Source organism: Xiphophorus hellerii, chromosome 11 (assembly GCF_003331165.1).
Source record: "Xiphophorus hellerii strain 12219 chromosome 11, Xiphophorus_hellerii-4.1, whole genome shotgun sequence".
In the NCBI taxonomy this organism is placed as follows: Eukaryota; Metazoa; Chordata; class Actinopteri; order Cyprinodontiformes; family Poeciliidae; genus Xiphophorus; species Xiphophorus hellerii.
Genome location: NC_045682.1, coordinates 20,196,680 through 20,220,277, shown reverse-complemented (window position 1 = coordinate 20,220,277; position 23,598 = coordinate 20,196,680). Strand labels below are relative to the sequence as shown.

At 41.7% G+C, this 23,598-nt stretch overlaps 2 protein-coding genes across 18 annotated transcripts in view; one reads left to right on the top strand and one right to left on the bottom strand.

Moving 5' to 3' along the window:
- The window catches only part of cxadr (CXADR Ig-like cell adhesion molecule), a 47,741-nt gene extending 41,887 nt beyond the window's left edge, over nt 1–5,854 (top strand). The window contains exons 6-7 of the mRNA XM_032576407.1: nt 2–140; nt 2,955–5,854. Of these exons, the coding sequence (XP_032432298.1) occupies nt 2–140; nt 2,955–3,258 (443 nt within the window). The 3' untranslated portion in view covers nt 3,259–5,854. The remainder of the gene's footprint in view (nt 1; nt 141–2,954) is intronic.
- A 14,501-nt stretch (nt 5,855–20,355) lies between these two features.
- Nucleotides 20,356–23,598, bottom strand: part of auts2a (activator of transcription and developmental regulator AUTS2 a) — a 353,173-nt gene continuing 349,930 nt past the window's right edge. For all 17 annotated transcript variants that reach the window (XM_032575811.1, XM_032575810.1, XM_032575817.1 and 14 more), the window contains one exon: nt 20,356–23,440. In XM_032575811.1, the coding sequence (XP_032431702.1) occupies nt 22,210–23,440 (1,231 nt within the window). In that variant the 3' untranslated portion in view covers nt 20,356–22,209. The remainder of the gene's footprint in view (nt 23,441–23,598) is intronic.

Genomic DNA, 23,598 nt, shown 5'->3' with positions numbered 1-23,598 from the left:
GCACGCAACACTGGAGGCATCATCGCAGGATCCATCATAGCCATTCTCCTGATCCTGCTCCTTCTCGCCATCATCCTCTACTGTTTCTGCCGCGCTCGCAAGAACAAGAAGTACGAGAAGGAAATCTGCAACGAGATCAGGTACGGCATCCAAAACGTCCAGGAGGTTGGCTCCCAGATGGAGTTTAATTTGAACTGGGGGAATTGCCCAGTTCCTTGTAAAAGTGAAGTTTAGTGTATTCAACAAGGATTTAAAGTGATAGGCCACCACAAATCGGCATGTAACTATGGATACGTGGTTTTTAGAAACAAACCTGAGTCCTTACCACAACAATTGTGTTTGCACTTAAATTAAATAACACACAGTTTGACTCTTTGTGCTAGTTAAGTCTAGCAAAAAGTTAAGCCTTTGTCTCACACCGGACAATTTTTATTCCTATTTTCATCCTGACTGCTCCCGTCTAAAATCTGGGATATTCAACAAGTTTGATCGACTTAACCCAATGTAGCAGCGTATGTGGTGTGTCCTGGACAACAAACGACTACACAGCCTGTTGAATGTGACAAAAATACGGAGTGGAATCCAAAAATACACAAAAGACAAAACCACTTCCATGGCGCACCAGAAAGTTTGGTGGACGTCGTGTCAAACTATCGCCATTGCTTCCTCCCAGTCGGCCATGTTTGTTTGCTCTGAACTCACGTTTGGTTTCGAGAGCCACCAGACATCTGAATGTTAGTGGATGAAATCGGTTGGTGTGTGGAGAGTTGCTGTGAATCAGGCATTAGGTGACTTGTGAAGCCAGTTGACTTTATTTAGGGTCATCATAACAAAAAACTTTTCAGATTTTAATTTGCAAAAACCATTGAAAATGTTAAGCTGGTCTGTCGAATAAAAGCAACTGAATTTTGTGTTTTATACATAAGAAATGTAAAGCAGGTCTCCAGCAGCCATGCAAAAAGCTATTTCTCAATCAGCGTTTTTTTTCCACCTCTCCTCAAATAAACAGCTGTGGTAATCAGTTTGAAAGCTTTGTTTGCTCTGTGGATCCTGTGTCATGTCTGCCTGTGGCTGCCTCCCCACCACCCACCACAGATCAAGCTCTCTCCTCCTCCGGCTCGTCCACGGCTCCATCCGGCCCATGGGCTCTCCTGCTATCACTCTGCCGCGGACTGAACCACCACGATGTGACACTGCTCACAGTGGAGGACAAAGAGGATTAGACCTCTGGTCCCGTCTCTCTTCCACACATTCGCCGACACGTTGCTGTGCCACGCTAACGGACTAAACAAGCTGTGGCCCCTGAGGCTCTGTTTGATTGAGCATTTAACTGGATTATTGCTGCTTATTAGTTGTTAATGTGGTGGCAGAGGGAGGAGAGGGCATAGTTGTACTTGGATTCTGTGCGCCACAGCTGTAGGCTGTTACACAATGTTTGTGACTTAGCAGTGCAGACACGGCTCCATCAGTTAGATTCGCCCTGTCCAATTATCTGTCTCCTTTTTATTGAGTCCAGCCATGTTTTACTCTTGAAATGACTCCTCTAGGCTCTATGGCAGGGTTCCTGCACTCTAAAAAAAACAAAAAAATCCCGTATCTCCTTAAAAAAATCAGGTGGAATTCTTTAAAGATGCAGTATATATCTTTTACAAAAAAAATTTATTTTCCATATTTGTTAAAAATTTCACCATGCATGATTTGTGGAAAGATCCATCCAATCCGCCTCTCTGAGCTGCTATTGCCATCTGAAAAAATTCACCGCTTTCGACCAAAAACAACCAAAGCCAGGAGGAGGAGCTTAGCGCTGTCAATCATTGTCGTATATTTGCTGCTAAATGGGCTGATGGTGGAGATCTGTAGTCATTGGTTTCCATGGCAACTAGCATAAGCATTCTGCTATCGGGTAGAATCTGTAGCATAGCAGAGATCAAGGGGGTGTGAGCCTCCCGTAATACAAAAATGATTGGCAGCGCTAAAACCCTCCCCTTGAGTCTGATTGGTTATTTCTGACTGATTGGTGTATTTGGTGGGTTTTTTTCACAGATTTTTCTGTGTCATGACCATACTCTTACAAATGGTGACAGATTTCACACACACACACAAAAAAAAAAATATATATATATATATATATACTGTATATATATACAGTACAGACCAAAAGTTTGGACACACCTTCTAATTCAATGGGTTTTCTTTAATTTCATGACTATTTATAAGGCAAGAAATCCCACTTATTAACCTGACAGGGCACACCTATGAAGTGAAAACCATTTCAGGTGACTACCTCTTGAAGCTCATCAAGAAAATGCAGAGTGTGTGCAAAGCAGTAATCACAGCAAAAGGTTGCTACTTTGAAGAAACTAGAATATAAGGGGTATTTTCAGTTGTTTTACACTTTTTTGTTTAGTGCATATTTCCACATGTGTTATTCATAGTTTTGATGCCTTCAGTGTGAATCTACAATGTCAATAGTCATGAAAATAAAGGAAACTCATTGAATTAAAAGGTGTGTCCAAACTTTTGGTCTGTACTGTATATATATGAAAAAAACAACATTATTTCACAAAAGTTACTACAGCTTTAAGGTCAAAGGCAGTCAGAAACAGCCTGGCTCAATATGGCATCCATGTGAGATTTCAAAGGCCAGAACCACTGCTGACCATAAAGAACTTCCTAAAGACTTTTAGCAGAATATTCTGTGGGCTAACAAGACAAAAATGGAACTTTGGTGGAAGATGTATGTCCCGTTACATCTGGTTAGAAAAAGAACATCAGCAGTCAAATGAGGTGGTGGTGGTGATCTGAATTTCCTTTCCTGCTTTAGGTTTGCCACATTTGATGGAACCGTGAATAATATTCGTCCTTTAAAAATGGTGCAACATTAGAGAGCATATAAGTATTAATTTTGTCCAACATGCAAATGCCATGAATGTTTTGTCTGTGCTTCCCCCCAGAGAGGACGTCCCCCCACCGAAGAGCCGCGTTTCGAGCACTCGCAGCTTCAGCCAGATGGGCAGCCAGCGCTCGTCCCTGGGGTCCATGTCGCCATCCAACCTGCACGAGTACACACTGAAATCGCAGTACTCCATGAAGTCCCAGTACGACAAGATCCCATCCACCGAAGAGTACGAGCGCCCGCCGAGTCAGGCCCCGCTGCCCCCGCCGACCGCCGCCAGAATGGCCGGCCCCAACCTCAGCCGCATGGGGGCCATTCCCGTCATGACCCCGGCCCAGAACAGGGACGGCTCCATCGTCTAGAAAAGGATCCCTGGACAAAACGCCAGTTATAAAAAAACAAACAAAAAAAAAATGAAGCGGTTTCGCTCGACAGCATCTACAAAACGAGAAGGTCCTACTATGAAGACATGGCTCTGCTGTGTTGGTGATGTGCTGTACTGGAAATAGAGCACATTAACTTTTTATCAAATACAAAACGACGACAACAAAAAAGAAAAAGAAAAAAAACACTTATGCATTTAATGTCCTGGATTTTCTCCCAGGAAATGAATCAGTGTGGATATATAAAAGCAAGAATGGTCAATATACAAATTCTATTGTACATAACTGAATGCATGTTTTGTTTTTCTTTTACATTGATTTCTCTTGCTGTAGATATACTGTTTAAAACACAACCATCCCCTTAGTCGGCACCCTGTACAGCCGTGTGCATGCCTCTGTGTGTGTGTAAACAGACGTCTGGAAACTTACCATTTCTTTAAATCAAATTCTAACTCTTTCTTTTCCTGTCCAGTTTTGATTGGTTGTGGCTTTCTGATTGGATATAATTTAATATAACTATTTATTGTTTTTCAGTTCTCTGAGAACAAACTGACTTCAACCCTGAAGAGTCTCTACAAGTCAGCTGTTTGCTAATGGACAGTTGTGTTTCTTTGACTTTAAGTAGGGGGGCTTTAAAGGGTCCGGATTGGCTGATGGGGAAGGAGTGGTTTTGGTTTCCATGAATCGTGATTGGATGGATGATTGGTTCTTGACCCAACTCTAAAAAAAAATCCATTCTCCATTCTTCCTCTGAGGCTCTTAGGGGAGTGTGGGTAACAGCTAGACAACAAGGTTCACTGAGCAATCAGCTTTGATTGTGTTTGACTATATAAGCCCTGGCACCCCCACCACAACCCCTTTTTACATCCATACACGCCAAATTAACAAGACAAAAGGGGCAACCCTTGGTTTATCTGGCTGTGCGGCATGTGTAATCCCATGTATTTGTTGTTGCGCCACAAGGAGGCGGAACCTTGATTAACCTTCTCCCTGCGGTCGATACGAAACCGATCAGGGCTGATGTAGCATTAATTTGAGATTTTAATGAAGGATGGTAATCACGGCAGGATGAAGGAGTTTCCCACAGAGCGGAATGCGGCATACTGTTTCACTCTACATTAAAACCTGACCTTTGTTTCCAATCTCAGGGCACAGTCAGTCAGTTTAACCTATGTAACCGAGTCCTTGCTACTCCTGTCTTCCGTTCTCTAAAAGCCTAACTTCTCATCTGGATTCCACCTTTTTGGACAAACAGTACAAAGCGCAAACTTCTGGTTGTTTTCTTCTTTGATGCCTTGTTCTATCCTTTTTTTCCGGCCTTACACTCTTCCCTTCGGTTAACCTCTTTTTGATCCAATTCTTTCTTGCCTTGTTGCCTTAGTTGAAATGGTCAAACTGTGTTTTGTGCGTTCTTCATGGCTGTTGCTTTCTGAGGACTGTAATCATTGCTGTAGACATGGGCTGGGACAAACAGCACAGTTCCCTGGTTGTTACACAGGATTATAAACTAAAAATATTCTGATGGTTTTAATACAGCTGTGTTCAAAGTGTGGCCCTCAAAACGATTTTGTTCGGCCCCTGACCACAAGTCACGAATGGTTAAAAATTTGGCCAAGAAAATTCCCTCAATTGATTGATTGAGGGAAATCAATCAATTGTTTGATTGAGGGAAACATCAGTTGTTTCCCTCTAGAAACAATTGATGTTTCTAGAGGGAATGTCAGGCACCCTGGCCTCCCAGTAAAGGTTAAATTATTTGAACAGTATAACAGAATTTTCATTGACAATAGCAGGAAGCAGCCCTTGCCTATGCGACACACACTGATTCCTCTTTCCTCTATTGGCTTTTGTCTTTTATTGAGGTCTCAGTCTGTCTGTTTTTAGCTTTTTATGCTTCGATTCTTTGTTTTTAGTTGCTTTTAAAAAAAATGAATTACAGCAAAGATAATTTAAAAATTGTACGTACTTTCTGTTAGAAAACAAATAGATTCTGGCTCCATATTGAAGTTACCCATTGAAGTACCAACAAAACTGAATGAACGAAGCATCAAATATTCTGTTTTTAAATATGTGTGTGTGTGTGTGTGCGTTTTACACAGAAGAGCACACTGTGCTCTTCTGTGTAAAACAGAAGAGCACAGTGTATGTCATCTTTGCTATGTTTCCTGGCTGTGTGTGTGTTCTGGTGCCAGTATATGAAGTTTTATATTACTTATTCCCAAACAGCAGCAAAAGTGAGACCTTGGCTGAGCTATACATATATCTGTCGGGTTTTTTTTGTTTTGTTTTTGGTGTGTGTGTGAGCAGCTGTATTTAATACTTGTTGGTGGACAGGATGCGGCCCATGTAAAGATCTGATGATGAAGTGTACAGAGCTATATTAGAGGCGATCCTGTTGCTCCTCCATGCTAGTAACTTTAATGTAAACAACTACTAACAATACTAACAGTAGCTTTTAAATCTGTACTAATACTGTATGAAGACTCCATTGAGGTGCACACTGTGTTCAAATCATATTTTCTCTGTGTATTTTTGTGCTGTATTTTTGAATAATAAAAGTCATTGAAATGAAGAACCAGTTGCCTTACGTTTTTGTTGTTGTTGTTGTTTTAAGGATTTTTTGGCTCTACTGCATACCTGTCAAGTTCTGGACTGGAGAACACGGGACACAAACGTAAGAGCGTGGCGGTTGAATAACGGAAGAGCGTGGCGGTTGAATAACGGAAGAGCGTGGCGGTTGAATAACGGAAGAGAGGGGAAGTTGACGGAACTGACGTCAGAGTGGAGGGGACACGATGTTTACGGCCAAAATTTAGTTTCCCGGCCAAAACGGGAGTCTTGACTGGTATGCCCTACTGGCCTTTATTTGAAAGTAAAGCGGTTTGTGAGAGCGGGAGGACGCGGCAGAGGTCAATAGGCCGGGACTCAAACCTGTGACGGTCGAGTACTGAAGGCCTCCGTTTTTGGGTCTGCGTCATCACCGCGACGGAACAAGTTGCAGTTCACTGAAGCTTGTTAGCATTCTCCGCTGCGGCGGGAAGCGCGGCCTCCTGCAGCTTTTCGACTCTGATTGATTTTAATCAGCCAGCCGGTTCCAGCCCTTCCACCAGGTGAGATGCGGTGACTTTCTAACCACTTAATGATTGTAATTAATCAATATCTCGGCGGCAGACACAATCGCCACCTGCCACCAGCAGCGCCTCGGTTTCAGCTCAGAGTAAACTCCCATAGCTTTGTGACCCGTTTCTTTTATCGCTTTCAGTATTTGCTTAGCTTAGATCTTTTTTTTTTTTTTTTTTATACAATCGAAGCTAATTTCCTTCCTTGGTTAATGTGCTGGGTAATTACTTTCATTGCGGTTCAGCACTAATCAAAGTTGTACAAAATGAGCTTCCTAATTAACTGAGCAGAGTGACGGGGAAACGTAGCGCCTGGTTGACGGCTGAGGGGACGCGATGCATCTTAGTAGTGCGGTGGGCTCGTTTTTTTTTTGCCCTGGCAACCGCCTCTCACTGTTGATGTTGACATGGGGAATAGATCAATGCCTGATTATTAGCCGGTGGCTTCACTATGTGTAGCCTGTTGACAGCTAGTCAATAAAAAGACTAAAGCACTTAGTAGCAGTGCTAAGCGGGCGTCCATTGCTATAATTGGATGTCAGTAATGGATAGGGCCCTGGAGCATTGATCTGTGACTGGTCGGAGTCTCTGCTGGCTCCACAGCAGGTCGGCTCATCTGTCGTCCTGGTCTGAGATCCCACTAATTGATGTGAACAAACCTTAAACAGATTTTAATTAATTTTTTTAAAAAACAAAAAACATGTCATGACCACTTTTTCTGTTTGCTATTCTGCTGTGAAATATTTAATCAAGATAGAAATTAACCCTACCACAATGGGCTTCCATCTGCAGACGGTGATGTCTGTCAGATAAGGAAATTGATCAGTGTCAAATACAGATTAGATCTTTTGATCAAGTGTGGTGGGGTAGGCTGTTATAATTCAGACATCACGCATTCACTCTCCACATATTGATATCCTGTTTACCCAGTTGGATGATGGGCTGTAAATGCACTTATTAATGCCCACACCTGATAGATGCTAGTGGTTTCTCAGATACAAAAAGTCATAGATCGGTGGGGACATAATGATAAAGAGAGAAAAGTGGCAGGAAAGGATAATGCTGTCACTGCAGTTTCCTGATATGCCGCAGGTATAAGATTACAATAAAAATCCCAAGAATTTTTCCTGTAGGGCTTCTGCATCATCAACTACCTCAGCCCAAAATGACATATTTAAAAGGAGCCGTGTACTACCAGTTAGCCACACCGTACATGCGATGGCGTTATTCCAGTCAACAGCAGTAGTTAATTTTATCGTAGATGGAGTTCTGCCTGTATGCGGTGCTACTGTTACAAGCATGATATGACATTTAACAGGTTGTACATATTCAAAAATATTCAAACGTTCCTCTGCTGTTACACAAACAAAGCTGAATAAGTAGTAGTTGTTCTTATTCAGTGCATGTAAAAACAACAAAACTTTAAATTGTGTGAAATCCTGCTGTTTTTTATCATCTGTATACACTTGTCAGTGGGAAATAATACACCAGCAGATAGTATTTTAATGATTACACATTCATTACATTCATTAAAAAGACATTAGTGACGTGTTTCCATGCATGCGTGCACATTACATTTATGGACTAAAATGCTGTTCCCTCATTGAGTTAATGTACAGTGAGTCATACATCATCCCTCTGTGTCCTTCTGCCCAATATCCATTTGTGACTTCTTTTTTTTTTACCTCGTCCTCATCCTGCCAGCGGAAGGGACAGAGTGGTGCTCTTGTGCTAAGCACCTGGGGATTTATGTCTGCCTCCTACGTCTGTCTCTCTCCTCTCTGCAGGGATAGGGTATTAATTGTTTGCACTGATAGAGAGGAGGGGAGAAAAAAAAAAAACAACAAGGTTCTCCACGAGGGTTTCCTTGGCAACCTTATCTGCTTGTACACAGTCTAAGCCGGCTGCCGGTGGGATGATTTATCTTGTAAAGCGTGAATCGCTCCCCGCTCACAAAGGAGGCCTCTAAAAGCACGGGTTTCATCAAAGTTGCTCTCCTCCGGCGTGACGTCTGCTGTCACAGGCGCTAAGCTTTTCTGCCGTTTTTAGAAACCTCAGCCAGGTTGGGAGTGAGCTGAAGAGGGAATTCTGCTCGAACAGTGGGAACGTGCATATGAATGAAGACCGAGCTCAATTAGTCCTATCTGCGCGGCGGTGCATTAACAGTTTTGGCCCGGCGCTCGCAGCGCTCTGGATGTAAAATGACAGAGATTACAAAATGAATGGAGGCTTTTACAGCTGCCGTGGTTGAATGACTGAGGAGTTGAAGCAATTTTCGGACATGGCCTTCGATTTTTTTTCTTTCTTCATTTGGTCCCTTTAGTGTTTCTGAGTGTATAATCGGGATCCAAAGGAACTCCCGGAAGTGGGAAGATGCCTGTAGTCATTCACAGAGTGCTGCACATTCATCGTTTCCCTTTTGCACAATGTTTTGAAGTTAATTTCTGTCATGCATAAGTGTGAGTAATTTTACTGTCCCCACAGTAAATAAACTCAGTTTCTCAGAAGTGAGTACACACTGTTGAAATTAAAGCTGACAGTCTGAACTTTAAATGTACAGTCACTGTGCCATGTCAAATGAAAAGGGATCGGGAGGAAGGAGACGTTGCATCAACGTGTCACCATGCAAACGTTCACGGTGCTCGGCCGTACGTCTGCTTGTGGACGGTCACCCCCGGTCTGTCTGCTGCTTTCCTCATGGGGCTTGTCCAGCTGCCCCCGTCACTCCCATTTGCTCAATAAGGAATCATCTGTCAGAGGTCAAGCTGTACTCCTGTCGCAGCTTCACATCACCACGTTGAGTCACTTTAACCACGTTTGGCTGACCAAAACGTGGCTTTTAATGAGTGACCTTCCCCTCGGTGCTCCGGGCGGACATTCGTTTAGTCATATTTTTCCCCCCCAAGATTCCCCTCTCTCTCTTTTTCTCTCCCTCTCTTTTCCTCTATGGGTGGTTTCATGGATCCGTGAGGTGATGCTCATCTGCAGGTTTGACATTTTACTCACTGGCAGCGGAAACATCGCGTGAAGAACGCGGCGGTGCCCTGCGAGGGGAGCACCCCGTGTGTAGGGAAATGAATATTGCCTGAGTTTCTAGAGTTTGGACACCTGCTATAATTTCCTCTCTCATCACATCTTTGACATTTTCATCCACCTTGTGCTGCTACCACGCATCTTCCTTGGAGTCAGGCAGAGATTGAGTTCAGGGTAGCTTTGCCGTCTGAAATGGGGGTTACTCAGATCAGCTGTTTTTTTAAATTTTTATATGTGATTTGTACTTTTAATCTGAGCCTCTGCTGGACTTCATTACAGGTGATGTGCTGAAACTTCAATCCCGTAACAGAGCGCACAGTAAAATGTATCCTTGGTGAGCAACAGGGCCCCTGTTTCCATTTCCTCTCCCTCTGATGATTGGGGTCATTGTCCTTATTACCAACGGCGATATATCACAGGTGTGCCTCTGAGCTGTGCCTGTGCATGTATTAATGCTCACCGCTGGGGGAGTGGTTTATGCGTGTCGAGTCATCACCCAGAGTGGCCACAGCCAGGTCAAAGGTCAGGGTGGTGATTTAACAGATTGGGGCCCATCCCTTTTCCCTGTCCACCAACCCAGGGAGAACTCACCTCAGGCTGTTTGCAGAGATTAAATCCTCTCTCCATGCTGGACACGTAGCTCCGGCCAGCATTGCAAACAATATCCATCCCTTCCTCCAGTCAGAGGACCGAAACTAGGGATGAGGCTAAAAGGTGCCTTCTAGTTATCATTGTTCTGGGTTTGTAAAGACAGTGTCTATGTAGAATTCTGACCGTTGTATTTAACCAATTTTAAACATTATTCACACTCTAATTTCATGTCTATTACTTTTAGTTTCATTAGGTCACGGGACATCTCTTGAAAAACTAATTGTAGTTTGATTTTTATATCGCTCTTGAAGCAATGGCTTCGCCAAAACACATTCATCTTTAAAATACAGGACCTCTCTCCTTCCTGGCTTTTATATTATACTTGCATATAAATGTTTGTCAATTGTACCCAAGGATGAACCAGGCTTTGTGAAGGTCCACTGTTCTCTTCCTGACATCTTGGCTGATTTCCTTTGAGTTTCTCATGATGTCACACGAGCAACTGGTGTGTCTGCAGTTTTTGTATTTAAATACATGCAAATATTGTGTTCAAAAAAAGCTTACAGAGCCACGATGTCAGCTGGAGTTTTACAGATTGTTTAAAGGGACAGTAACCTTTATTGTATGTAAACTTCCCATGCTGAACAAAGCAATACAAATTATCTTGCACGTCATTTTACAACGTAGCCAATTTTGGCAATTCAGTGAATCAGGAAATGTTTAGTCTGATCTAAAACCAGACAGTGAGACATAAACATGGTTTTCAACAGCATGTGCAAATATCTGGTCTTATCTGTCGTGCTGGGCAGAAGGTTGCATCCGCTTATCGTTGGCATAAAAGTCTGCATCAGGTGTGTGAAGGATGTCTGGAACTCTCCTGCTGGCAGTAAAAGTGAAAAGCCCAGTATGATTAGGTTGCTTGGCTTTTCCAGAATGATATCATGTGAAGCATAATGCATTACAAGTACTAAAATGCAAGATGTTCAAAGAGACCCCAGAGAGCTGTTGAGTTGACGGGTAATCTTCCTTCAACAGCTGTGATGTCCTTTGCTGCAGTGCTGCTGTGTGTTTCCCTTGAAGGTCAAGGCTGTGCGAGAACACGCCTGTTTTCATTCCAGCCCTCAGAAAGGCTCAGATATCGCTTCCTAGTTGATAGCTGCCAGCTTTCCATCAGCTCAGCAACTTGGCGTTGATGTTCATCCATCCATCCTACAGGTTAATGGACTGGTGTAAGTGTTGTCCTGCAACTTTTAGATTTGTACACACCTGGATCAAATGACTGAACTGCATCCCTTGCATGCAGGTAGGTTTGACAGGGTTCTGCTAATAACCATTTGATTCAGCTGTGTTACAAGTGTTTGGGCATTGTCTCCTCTCTCTTCCTGTTTGTGCCATTATAATCTATTTCTGTTATAATTTGTTCCTTTAATTTTTTGGCAGTTTATTGTACAGCACATTGATCAGGGCTGTTGTATTTAACATGCCTTTTGAATAAAGCTTATTAGATTAGATTTTATGTATTTTGTTTAAGCAGACGCATCCTATAGGAGTACTTAAGTACTTCAGTACTTGGTTTGAGGTCTGAAATTTGCAGACATATGGTTTGGCCTTGATCTCTACCAGGCTAGCCATAACCTTCTATTTTTGCTAATTTATTGTACTTTTCTCAAATTCAATGATGTACCCTGATTTCACCAAAAAAGTGTATGAAGCCCAAAATAAACTTTGCTGTTGGTGGAAATGTCCACAAATGTTTTTATAGGCTAACATAACAAAGGCTAACCGAAGATCATGCTAAGTGACTGTTAGGCTATTTGAATGTTAAGCTAATGTTAAGATTAGGCTAACTGAGCCTCAGGATTACAGAATGTTAGTTTAATTGATAATTAGATTAACATTCTATTTGTTAGACTGTTAATCTGGTGATTAACATTTAAATGTCAGTTAGCTAACATGCAGTTAACTGAGCCTGTCAGTGTTAGCATTTGGCAGCTCAAGCTCAGAAGACGCCATAATAGCAGCAAGTCATCTTTTTTATGGTCTTGTTTGGTTCCCCTTCTTGGCATTCCTTAACATGTCTGTCTAAGATTGTTTATCCTGTTCCTAACACACCTCCAGACATCGTTATCAGTAAATTGGTTCATTTTTATTTTAGCATAACATGGTGTAACAGGAATAGAGTGTCATATTATTTTTAAAAACAAGATACTAGCAGAGTTTGGTGAATAAATGATAGGCAATGATTAAATATAGAACAAAAAAAATGGATCCCTTGACAAAGAAAGTGAAATATTAGGAGATTCCTGTGTAAATTTGGACAACTGTCAGTATTCAAAAAATGGGTTGAACATTGGGTCAATTCCCTTAAAGAACTTTCCATCTCAAACATCAGCGTACAAAATAGAAGATAGTTTTATTCTTTTGAACTGTTGTGACCTATGAACTCAACAGTACAAGACGACAAAAACAACTTCTCAAAAATACTCTTTTCTTAAGTTCCCTTTTCTAATAAGTAAGCCAAAGTACAAAGTTTGTCACCATAAACCATAAGAGACGACTCTGAGCCATCTAAAACAGAAGTATGCAGCTCTAGTCCTCGTATCTGACATGGATCAAAGATCGTAAGACTGGATGGATTTCATGTATTTACATTTTTTTATTTATTTTTTGGATGTTGCATGTGGAACTTCAAAATCTACTAAACCACAGGAAACATTTTATTTATGTAACTTTACAAATTGCTATATGGTGTATCCCACTGTTAATTTCATAATCCTGCCAGTTTAACAGCTGGTATGCAGCCAGTCTGTAGATCAGTGCATCCACAGGCATCCATGATGCGTCTATAAATGTTCCTACCCCAACACCTTTGCCCCCCGAGCTTCACTCGTCAGGGACGTTTGCATTCTCTGCACCAGTTCTGGCCAGGTGCATGCTAAAATTTGCTGACATGCGTCTGAGCTAAACGGATTTATCTCAATCTCTGCCGGGAATCTCATTTTACTCAGGAATGTGCTCCTAGTCACCCCAAGGCTTCCTAGCATGAGCTTCAGGAAAGCAAACTCAGGGTTAGCTTGATAATCTCAGAACCAAGCCTGAAACAGCTGAATCTTAGTGATTGTACTGTGTTTTAGTTTATACGTACAACTGTGATTGTTTTTCTCAATAATCCTTTGAGTGTCGATTCATTTTTACTGGTAGTTTCATGTTTTATGTGTCTTGGTTCTTCTGAACCAGTGAAAAGAGAACATCTTTCAGTAGTTGGGGTTTTCCCGTTGTATCACAGTACTTCCCCCGTCCTGCTTATTGATGCTTTCTGTCAGTCAGCTGACTAAAAGAAAGCAACAAAACCTTTCCCTTGCTTACAAGAAAGACAAAGTTAGCTGCTTTGTGGGTAACTGATAGGCAATGATAAAAACATTTCTGGTCTGGCCATTGTGCTGAAACGGTGATGCTGCTTTTAAAGCTACAGTAGGAAAAGTAAGACTTAAGTCTGAATGCCCAGTCTGGCTAAATTTGCTCCATCTGCTCAACAATGATAGGATTCTGCTGTGATGTGGGTGGGTAAAAAATACATTAAAATTGTAATTTATGCAAATTGATGTATAGATTTAAAAACAGAGATGCATTTTTAAAAAATGATGACCCTTGTAAATTGCCTGCATCCTATGTGAGGTGCCTGTGTCTATTCCTATTAGAAATAAACTTCTACTGAGTAAAAAAAAAGACTAAATCTGCCAGATTATATGATTTTGGATGCAGAAACATAAAATTATTAGAAATAACTGCTGCTTTCCTGTTTTAAATACAAAATAATCGGATGATGTCAAATGTTTTATACTTTTTGTGCTAAATCAAAGAAAGATTGATATTTTTACTCAAAATTAGTTTGGTAATAATCCCATACTACGCCTTATACCCAAAAGCAATCAAAAATTGAAAGACTTCATCTCAACACAGCAGCCAGTCCAGCTATATAGTCGGTGTGGATATAATGCACGTCGGTTTCGTGGCTCCATTAGACGGCTTCGCTCCTTTTGAAGGCGTTTAGTTCTGAGGTCGAGTCGTCCTCTTTTGATCCTTTTCAAACACCAGGCTCCCCCTGCCACCCAGATACGCGTCCCCATTTACACTATTCAGCTAATGACGAGCAAATGAGCTGTTGGAAAGGCTGAGCGTCAACTTAATCCCAACCCGACAGCAGCGCCGCTGGGCCTTTACTTTTTTCGCCTCAGGAGGGGGGAACCACCACGGGAAATGAAACTGCTGAGAACTGGGATGTCTTCCCATTTCTGCTTGCATTTATAGGCGAGCTCAACCATGTTTATTCGGCGATGATTAGAATTGTTGTCAGCAGAGGAGATATAAAAATACCGTGGGTATCTTTTTCACACGGGTCAAATTATTTTTCATGCCCCAGAAGATAAAAATGATGTGGGGCTTGTGAATTGTGTGCTGCCTCAATAGGTTGGGAGATAGCTTTGTTTATCCTGCTGAACATGTTCTTGTTGTGTCTTGGATTACTGAGAAACTAGGCATTTCCTGGAGGCAGGTTCTGTTTACAGTGGCGGCGAAGCGTCGGATGTTTCTGTTTGCTGGTGCGACGCGGGCTCAGACGTAGAAGCAGGTGGGCTGCGTGTCATCTGGCAGAAAGTCAGGAGGAATAGTGAAGCTTTGTGGTGCTGGGTGAGATCTGTGGTTCACACACAATAGATACAGGAAACACAAGAAGCACCATGTCGTTCTTCCAGTTTGACAGCATGGGTGACGTTCAAATACCGAAGCGGTGCTGGTCAGAGGAAGTGAGGCCGTCAAACCGGTTCTTCTCCTATTTCAGGTGGCCTCCACCTTCAGTAGAGCATTCAAGTCTTCCCTGCCTTTTTCTGGCTGCTTTACTTTACATCCGTGTACTCTGGTGCCACCTTGTGTCCACAAGGCAGAAACTGCTGGGAGGTTTTCAGGACTTGATGGGATTTTTATTTCTTTATTTTTTAAATATCTATGAAAGCCTCAAGGCTTCCTTTCAAACCTCTGAGAAGAAACTGATTTTCATTTCATTTAATTTAAACCTTTTTAGGACAATGCATGCGCGCATTATCTCTGATCTACCGGTTCTGGATCCCCAACCCAAAAACAATTACCCAAGGGAAAAATGGCAAACATTTAGTGTTATTATATTTCATCTAAAAGCTGTAGATCGTAGATTGTTGTTTGATGAAGACTTTCGCATTCAGAGGTCGTATTTTCTCAAAAGGCAACAATCCTCAGAGTTAATAACCTATTGTATGATGCACTGCTGATTTATTGTCGCTGGTCTTTTTTTCAAATGCTCAGAAAGGATCATTTATTCAATTGGTTTTGCAGTAAACATTGTTTAATTTTAATGACAACGTAGTCTGATTGTAGGTTAGCAGTGCTGGTGTTTTGTGTGGTTTCTGAACGCGGCTCCACTCTGTCTCTGTTGACGCTTCAGATGTGTCTGAAATTCTCGGGGATTACTGCAGAGCTTTCCGCATTTATTGGCACTCTTTGTAAAAATGTGTAAAAGCCCTTAAGTTGAATTCATATGTATTGAAGTAGCATAATCTAATACTGAGGAAAAACCCCGAGGTTTCTCAGCATGTGGGAGTCTTGGTGCCTGTCTTAAACTCAGGATTTCTAGGATTTAGATGTGGGGTCTGTTTTGGTTCCTGTGTTTATTTAAAGCTCCTAATTCTCCTGCCATCATAATCAGCAGCAGTTCCAAACTGTTATCAGAGCAATATAATGTTTAATCATTAAGAAAGTGCAACATGTTAATTACTTGGATACATTACAGATATGTTACTTACGTAAAGTTAAAATAAAAAAAGTGAAAAAAAAACCACTGACCCTTGTGGTATTATGATGCCATGTACTTTTTAAGAGTACCTGGCAGGTATAATGGTTATTTTTGTTTACAATTTATCACAAAAAAAAAGGTTTGGCAGTGTCTTCTTTGGCATTTCAAGAATCAAACCCTTTTTAGAAATTCTGTCCAGCTTTTCCATGTTTTCACTGGTAAATTATCTTTGGTGATGAGCTCCAAATCTTTAGGGCTGGAAAGGCCTCCTTACCATCACCCTAAGCTTTATCACCTTTAAGTTGGGACTCTATCTGGGCCTCAAAACGGTAATGATTCCTACAGTCACAAGAAACATGTTGGTAAAGGTAAATGGCTACCCTAAACCAAAATCAGCCAGTAACACAAACAATTTTAGGCTTAACTGCTGCTTTTTATCTTGTTGCCATTTCCGCTTTTCAACACACATCTACTTTACTTAAATCTGATGTTTTTTTCTTTGGGTTAGAAAAAAAACAAGTCTCTGTGTCGTGTCTTATTCATACCCCAGGGGAACGGGAAGCCATGGATTACCAATAGGAACGTCCTGGAAACTCACGTAAACTTAAAAAGAATAGGATACATGACGAAAAAACACAGCTACAATTTAGTTTTATTAGAGATATTAAGAGCCAGTAACTGTTTAATGTGCTGTTTTTTTTAGCTTTATTGGACAGTTTTGTCACTTATTAGATAAAGATGTTTTAGTTTTCAGTAGTCTGTATTGGTCTGGAGCCAAATGCTGCTGCTGTGTCCTGAGTATCTGTTTGACTGAACCTGCAGAACAGCAGGGATGGAATCAGGACATGGGAAATTAATCACTGCTTTGAGACGGCTGCTAATTAGAAAAGACAACGTGGAGCTGCAGTTAGAGTGACTTAAGGATCACATCACTATGGGTTAATATCCTGAATATATTTATCTCACTTCAAGAAAGTGCCACATTCAAAAGGACTGAAAGGATATTCTAGGACTTTGGTTCTGTTTGGTATTATTGCAAGAAAAATCTTCTTTTGTATTTTCCAGTGAGGAAACAATAACCAGTCGGCATATTGCAAAGACTTAAGGATTTGCAATATACCAACACATTTGTGTAACTCTTTGCTTTAATGAAACAGTCTCATTGGGTCTAAAACGTGTCGACAACCTTGTAAAAAATTTCATGTTTTTAAGACTATCATACATCATTTCCAAAGATCCCCATCTGATAAATACTCAGTTTCTAGAACTAGTTGCTTGATGATGTGTTAGATCACTTGAAGATGGCTGTGGACATAACTGAGTGTATATTTTTATTTATTATGCACAAAAATATGTTTACTTTTGGTTGAATTGTCCAAGATATGTGTCATAATAAAGGTAGAACAAGTTTGGAAGTAATTTATCTAGGTTTTGACTTTAATAGCAGGGTGGACATGTTGAATTAATCCCTTCTCTGTTTACAGTGTAAAACGAAAGCAGAGGGAAACATTAAATCCATAGGTTCTTATGGATTAGATTTTATTATTCTCCTGATTGCTTATTTTGAAAAGTGGATATGCTCAGAAAATAGTAGGTTCGCCGATTTTAATAAATTTTAATATTTATTAAGCACTTGGGCATGAAAGAGGTGCAGGAGACTAACTTCTTGTGGTTTGTCGCCCTCTACTGGTGAGCATCCCAAACTACAGCGTTCCGTATTGGAGAGCCGGGTTTCTGGCTGAACTGAAACAAAATAAATGTAACAGTCTTATGATACCAACACATTTTTTTTTTTTTTTTTTTTTTTTACAGTCAGTTAAAATGTAGTACAATGAAAACACAATCACCATCAAAAGCCAATACATTGGCTAACATGTTGCTTTTATTTATTTTCTGGTTCTGTGGTTGGATCAGTAATGTCTGCTTTGTCTGAGATTCTGGGTGGGTATTATTAAAAGTAACCCAATTAGACCTGTTTATGTTTGACTATGGACTCAAAATAATTTTACAAACTTACTTCCACTTCTAAAACACTTCCTTCAAGCAAAGGCTAGCCAGTGAAGCCAGATGTAAGAATAATAACAAGAAACACTTCCTTACCGGATCTTGACTCTACTCAGATTCTGTGTTTCCTTCTGGACCGGACAAATCAGAAACAAGGAATACAGTCCACCTCTCTCAACAGAGTCAGTGGATCATGCTACACAGAAAGCCAAATTGGTCACATTTTTTCTTATATTTAAGTCAGAAATGTTTGTCAATTTTTGGTTGCTTATGACTCTCCCTTTAGCAGGATTGAGTGAGAGCTAATTTTGAATCCTCCAAATTACAACATACCTCTTAATCGTGCACATCACTATGGCCAGACCAAAAGGGCCATCGCCTTCTTGTACCATTTTGCTCGATCAAAATATCACTTCATAGGCAGTTTGATCTTTCTCCCATTTAATTGGATTCCCTCTGCTAGAATTTCTACTGGGCCAATCTGCCAACAAGAATAGAAGTTGTAAATGATGACTTTTTTTTTTTTCTGCTTTTTTTTATAATTGTAGTCTGCTTGTAGTTTTAGCAATGTAGTGGAGGAAGTGAGCAAATCTTTTTGGGCTGCATTGGCCACGCTTCCAGGTACTGAATTAGCATTAGCATCCATGTTGTTCAGCTCTGCACTTCTCTCTTTCCAGTACAGGTGGGTTTGTTTACAACATAGGCAATTTCTGGTAAGCTTCATAGCTTCGAATTGGCGCATTCATGGCCAAACGCTAGTGATTTGGGTTACATTTAAAACTTACACAGTCCACGCTTCCAGGAAGCAATCGTTTTTCAACGGCCAAGAGCCCAGACCCTCTGTACAAAGCAAATAGGGTCTGGTTTTTACCAGGTTAAGATCAGACTCCAATAACAGAAGGAAAATCTCTCAAAGCCAACACATTCATTTTATTGGAGAAAGCTGACAGCTATTGCATTTCTTCACATCTATTAACTAAGCTGAACTATTTACTGCACACCTCCCATTTAAAGACCCTCTAGAGTCTTTTATGTCTGTAAAAATGAAAATTAGAGTCAGTCTCAGAGGCAGGAGGTATTTACTTGGAGGGAATAAAAGCAACTGACATTTCCCTGCAGTAATGGATCGAGTCTGCTTTTGATGGATGCCTGACTCAGTGCTAAACATTAGTCAGAGAAGGGTGCATGAATGCTGTGGTTATTAAGTGTAATGGGAATGTCAATAACTCTTGCATCCTCTGATGGATACACAATCACTGTGTACTCAGTGATTGTGCCATGATTCATCGGTGAAGGCTGCTGATGTTTTCAGAGCACCGTTATTGAACCAAGCACCAGCAGTCACTTGTCAGAGTAGCAAGTGTCAAGTCATTTTGCAGTGTGCCAGCTTTTTCTGCTGTAGCCCAGTGAAAGGTACTCTGGATTGGATTAAATTCCTTTAAAAGCAACGGATAATGTAATGGATTATTTTTCAGATGAGCGCTGTTCTCAGGTTTCCTCTGTGGAATACAGAGCATGTGAAAAGGTGTTTAATCATATCATCAAATTACATCTTCCTTCCAACTTTTTGATATTAGAAACGCAAACCTTTTGAATTTAATTTGGATTTTAAGTGATAGACTAAATGCGTGATTATGAATTGAAAGGATGAGGATAGAAATCGGAAAAATTTGCTCCATCTCTATAAAGCACCGGCGTTCTGACAGAGTGACCATTGCGTCTCCTCTCTGACTGAGGACTTTCTTACACAGTTGCTCAGTTGCCAGTGCAGGAAGAATCCTGCTGGTTTCAACCTTCTTTCATCGACCGATGATGATGGAGGCAGCAGAAATGTTTCTGGATCCTTCCCCAGATTTGTGCCTCAAGACAATCCTGTCTCTGATGTCTACAGGCAATTCCTTTGATTTTATGACGATGGGAGCCGAGATATTGACAGGTGTGCGTCTCTCTAAATTAGGTGCAATCAATTGAATTTCCTACAGGTGGACTCCATTTACACTGTAGAAACAACTCGAGTATGATCGGTGGAAACAGTCAAGTTTTGAGTTTGTGGCTGCAAATACTTACGCAAATGTGATTTCTTGGTTTTCTATTTTTAATAGACTTGGAGTATTGATTGGTAGAAATTTGAGGATTAATCTAACACAATTTGGAATAAGGTTGTGATCATACTCCAAAAAGAATTTGAGGCTGTAATTGCTGCCAATGGTGGACCAAAAAACTGTTAAGCAAAGTCTGTGAATACTTACATAAATGTGATCTTGTTTTATTTATCTTTAATACATTTGAAGTACACTCAAAAATATGTTGTTTTTTTTCTCCAGATTTTCATTAGTTATTAATGTGTAAAAATTCGAGGAGAGATGTAATTTAATACAATTTGTAGTAACAAAATGTGGAACAAAGAAAGCGCTGTGAATACTTTCCGGGTTTCACTGTGCTAATTGTGGGTGACTTCAGAAAATTTTCTGTTACGGTTGTAACATGACAAAATGGCTCAAAGACAGCTAAAGTACACATTTTTTAATAACATGGCACAATTTACATATCACAAGTTTAAATGAGGAACATGCTGAAGATTCAGTCGCTTCATTTTTTTGTACATGAGCTAGAAAGTTTTTTTTTCTCCCTCTGTACACGGTAAACAGCAAAAGAGTTTCTCAGGTAACAATCTTTTTGCATTACGCATTAACTAACCACTATGGCTCTGGTGGACATTTTTATCAATAGATAAAAAAAAAAAAAAACCCACTGCACAACATGATATCACAGATTTTTTTTTTTTTTTTGAAGCGCACAACTAAAACCTTCAGGAACTACTAAAATAGATCTCTGCGAGTTAGAAACGAACGGCCCATAGCTCAGACTTGCTTTTTTTGTCTTTTTGTATTTGTAGGTACAACAACTTAGGAAAGCACTTTATTACACTGTCCGACCAACAGAACTTCATTCCCAAAACATGTACTTTACACACCATCAGCTGGGCTAATGTGCCTTCCTGGTGTTGACTGGGCTGCATTCCCCCCAGAACCAGAACGATGGGAGACAAAAAAAACTATTCATTGAGAAGCTACATTTAAGAAAATACTTTAGGATTCAATACAGGAATGTAGATTGTCACTACAATGATAGAATCATTCTTAAATACGATCATTTAGTTGAATCCGAGAATGTGGAGCAGTTAAAGGGGACCTATTATGCCAACTTTACATTTTGCAAGTTTTTGTACTTTTAAAAACAGCCCAAGTGCTTAAAAAAGAAAACATCCAGACGGTTTTTGGCAATAAGTTAATTTTTTTTGGTGTCTTGAAAAGGATCTATTTCAAAAACCCTCAGAATGTAACGCCACAAATCAGCAGTCGAACCTCCTCACCTAGAACCCAAGCTGATCTCCATCATGTTTGGTCAGGAGGTTTTCCCACAATATGGGCTGTGCAATGGCTGCTGAAAAAGAAGTGTTTTGACTTATATCTCGAAACTACTTGGTGTACTATTGTTGCTTGCGCAGGAGGCTCCATTTCTGCTTTTCAAAGACAAACGGCTGTATAATTGCGCATCAGTTTGCAATCATTTTCTCTTGTGAGTGTAAACATTGAGTTAGGGGGCGTGGCCAACAGCAGCTTATTTGGATTTAAAGTGACGAGTCCCTAAAACAGCTCATTTTGAAAGACTAAAATCTCCTTGTCTAGGAAAGATTTTGTAATGAACATGCTCTGACCTATCGTAACCTGATCAAGGAAGCATAATAGGTCCCATTTAAAGCTTGTGTGTTTCACTATGAATTTTGTGTGGTGAAGAGAATTCAGCCATGTTTTCCTTTATTGGTGCACAATCAGCAGTGCTGAGAAGGCCAGCTTTCAGAACAGGAGCCCAGACGTTTGTTGCATAGTTGTATGTGGGGGTGTGGGGTATCTCTGGAACATGCTGAAAAGAAAACAAATAGCAAAAAGCACATTCTGAATCAAAGCCTTAATACTCCTATATTTACATTTAGTCAAAGTAAAGCTTTCGAAACACTCTTTTGCATATTTGTACCATGATTTTTCAATCCATACAGAGTGAGCAACAGCGACTGTACATTATCTACATGACTGTCAGTGCTAAAGTAGCTGTACATTCCAAAGTTTAGTTTTACTCCACATCACTTTTGCTATACAGGATGAACACACAAAACCATGGAGCAAACTAAAAAAAAAAAACAAAGGTTCTTTTCATTTTAGTTTTATACAAAAACATGTGTAGACACGTCTGCCTACTTAAATTATTCACAGCTATGTTACAGTCTCGCTTTGTCCAAAGCTAAGTGCTGGGTGTGAGTTTAGTGACGGTGAGGCACGGGGCTGACGGGAACGCCGACGCAACTCATCGCGCTTCGATGTCTTTGTGAGTCGGTCTGTCCCTGATGTCTGTGGCCAGCGGAGTAGTCCGTCTGGGGGAACCGGGCCGGGCGCCCAGAGTCGGGATGAGAGGCGGGGGAGCGCTCAGTGACGCTGTGGGTGGCGTTTTGTTTAAGATGCTGTTCTGATGTGCCGCGGCAGCGGCTGCTGCTGCGGCTGATGGGCTCACCCTGGAGTAGTGCATGCCTGGGAGCCCCGGGGCCATAAGGCCCGGGGCGGGGTGGGGAAGGTGTCCGTCCAGGACCGGGTGGTGCATGGGGGGATGGAGGCGGCCGTGCTCGTAGTCCTCTCTGAGCATGTTGAGGCGGTCGCGTTCCTCCAGCTGTGCGCGCTCCTGCTCTCTCCGCTGCTCCAGGGCCAGAGAATGGACGTGGTCGCGGTTGAAGTCGTGAGGCTCCCGGTCCCGGTAAGAGCGCTCGGCCTCGTAAAGGCGTGGAACCGCAAGCCGGTGCAGGGAGTCGTTCCTCAACAGAAGTTCTCTGGCCAAAGGGTCCCGTCTGTGGATGTCCAGACCTCGGTAAGGGTCCCTCATTGGGTCCCAGTGGAAAGTGGGATAGGGGAACCTCTCAGCCCCAGGAAGGTGGCTGGGACCCATGAAGGGGGCCACAACACGAGTTCTCTCCAGACCGCTGATGCTGTTGATGGGGTGGACCCCTGGCATTCCCATTGGAACGGGCACCGAGGAGGGTGGGTGGAGCGTTGGAGTGGAGGGTGCCTGTGACGGGGGTTCACTGATCCTCTCTGCTGCCCCATCCTGCTCCTCCTTCCTCTCCTCCTTCACTTTGATCTCACTGTTCTTCTTCTGCTGCTCGTATGGTAGCTCCGCCTTCTTCTCCAGGACCTCCCTACTCAGACCACCATTAGGACGCTCCAGGCTGGTCTGGCGAACGTAGGGCGACGTGGTTCCCCTGCTGGGCACCTTGTCCTCTGACACTCGGCCGTCGTGGATGACTGGTGCGTCCTTGTCGCTGTGCTGGCTGTCCTTGAGCTTGTGGTCATCTGCGTTGTCTTTCCAAGAGTCTTGGTGCTCCCTTTCTCTGTCTTTGGCCTTCGTTTCCTTGTCCCTCTGAGGGTCCCCAGAAGCGGGAGGCAGGTGGTTTCTGTGGTGCTCAGCGGGCCGGGTGTGGCCGAGGAGGTTGATTGGATGGACGGGGACCGGGGATGGATGGCTTGGCTGGCGCTTCTCTACCGAGTCCCTAGAAGAACACAAAGGAAGTCGTCCTCAATAGCTTGTAGCACAGTAACCCAGAATAATTACATCTCCACTTATTTAAAAAAAAAAAAAAAAGTTAGATGAATTTCTATCTTTTTATCTGTAGCAAAAGCCAACACTTCTCAAAAAAGGTAACTTTGA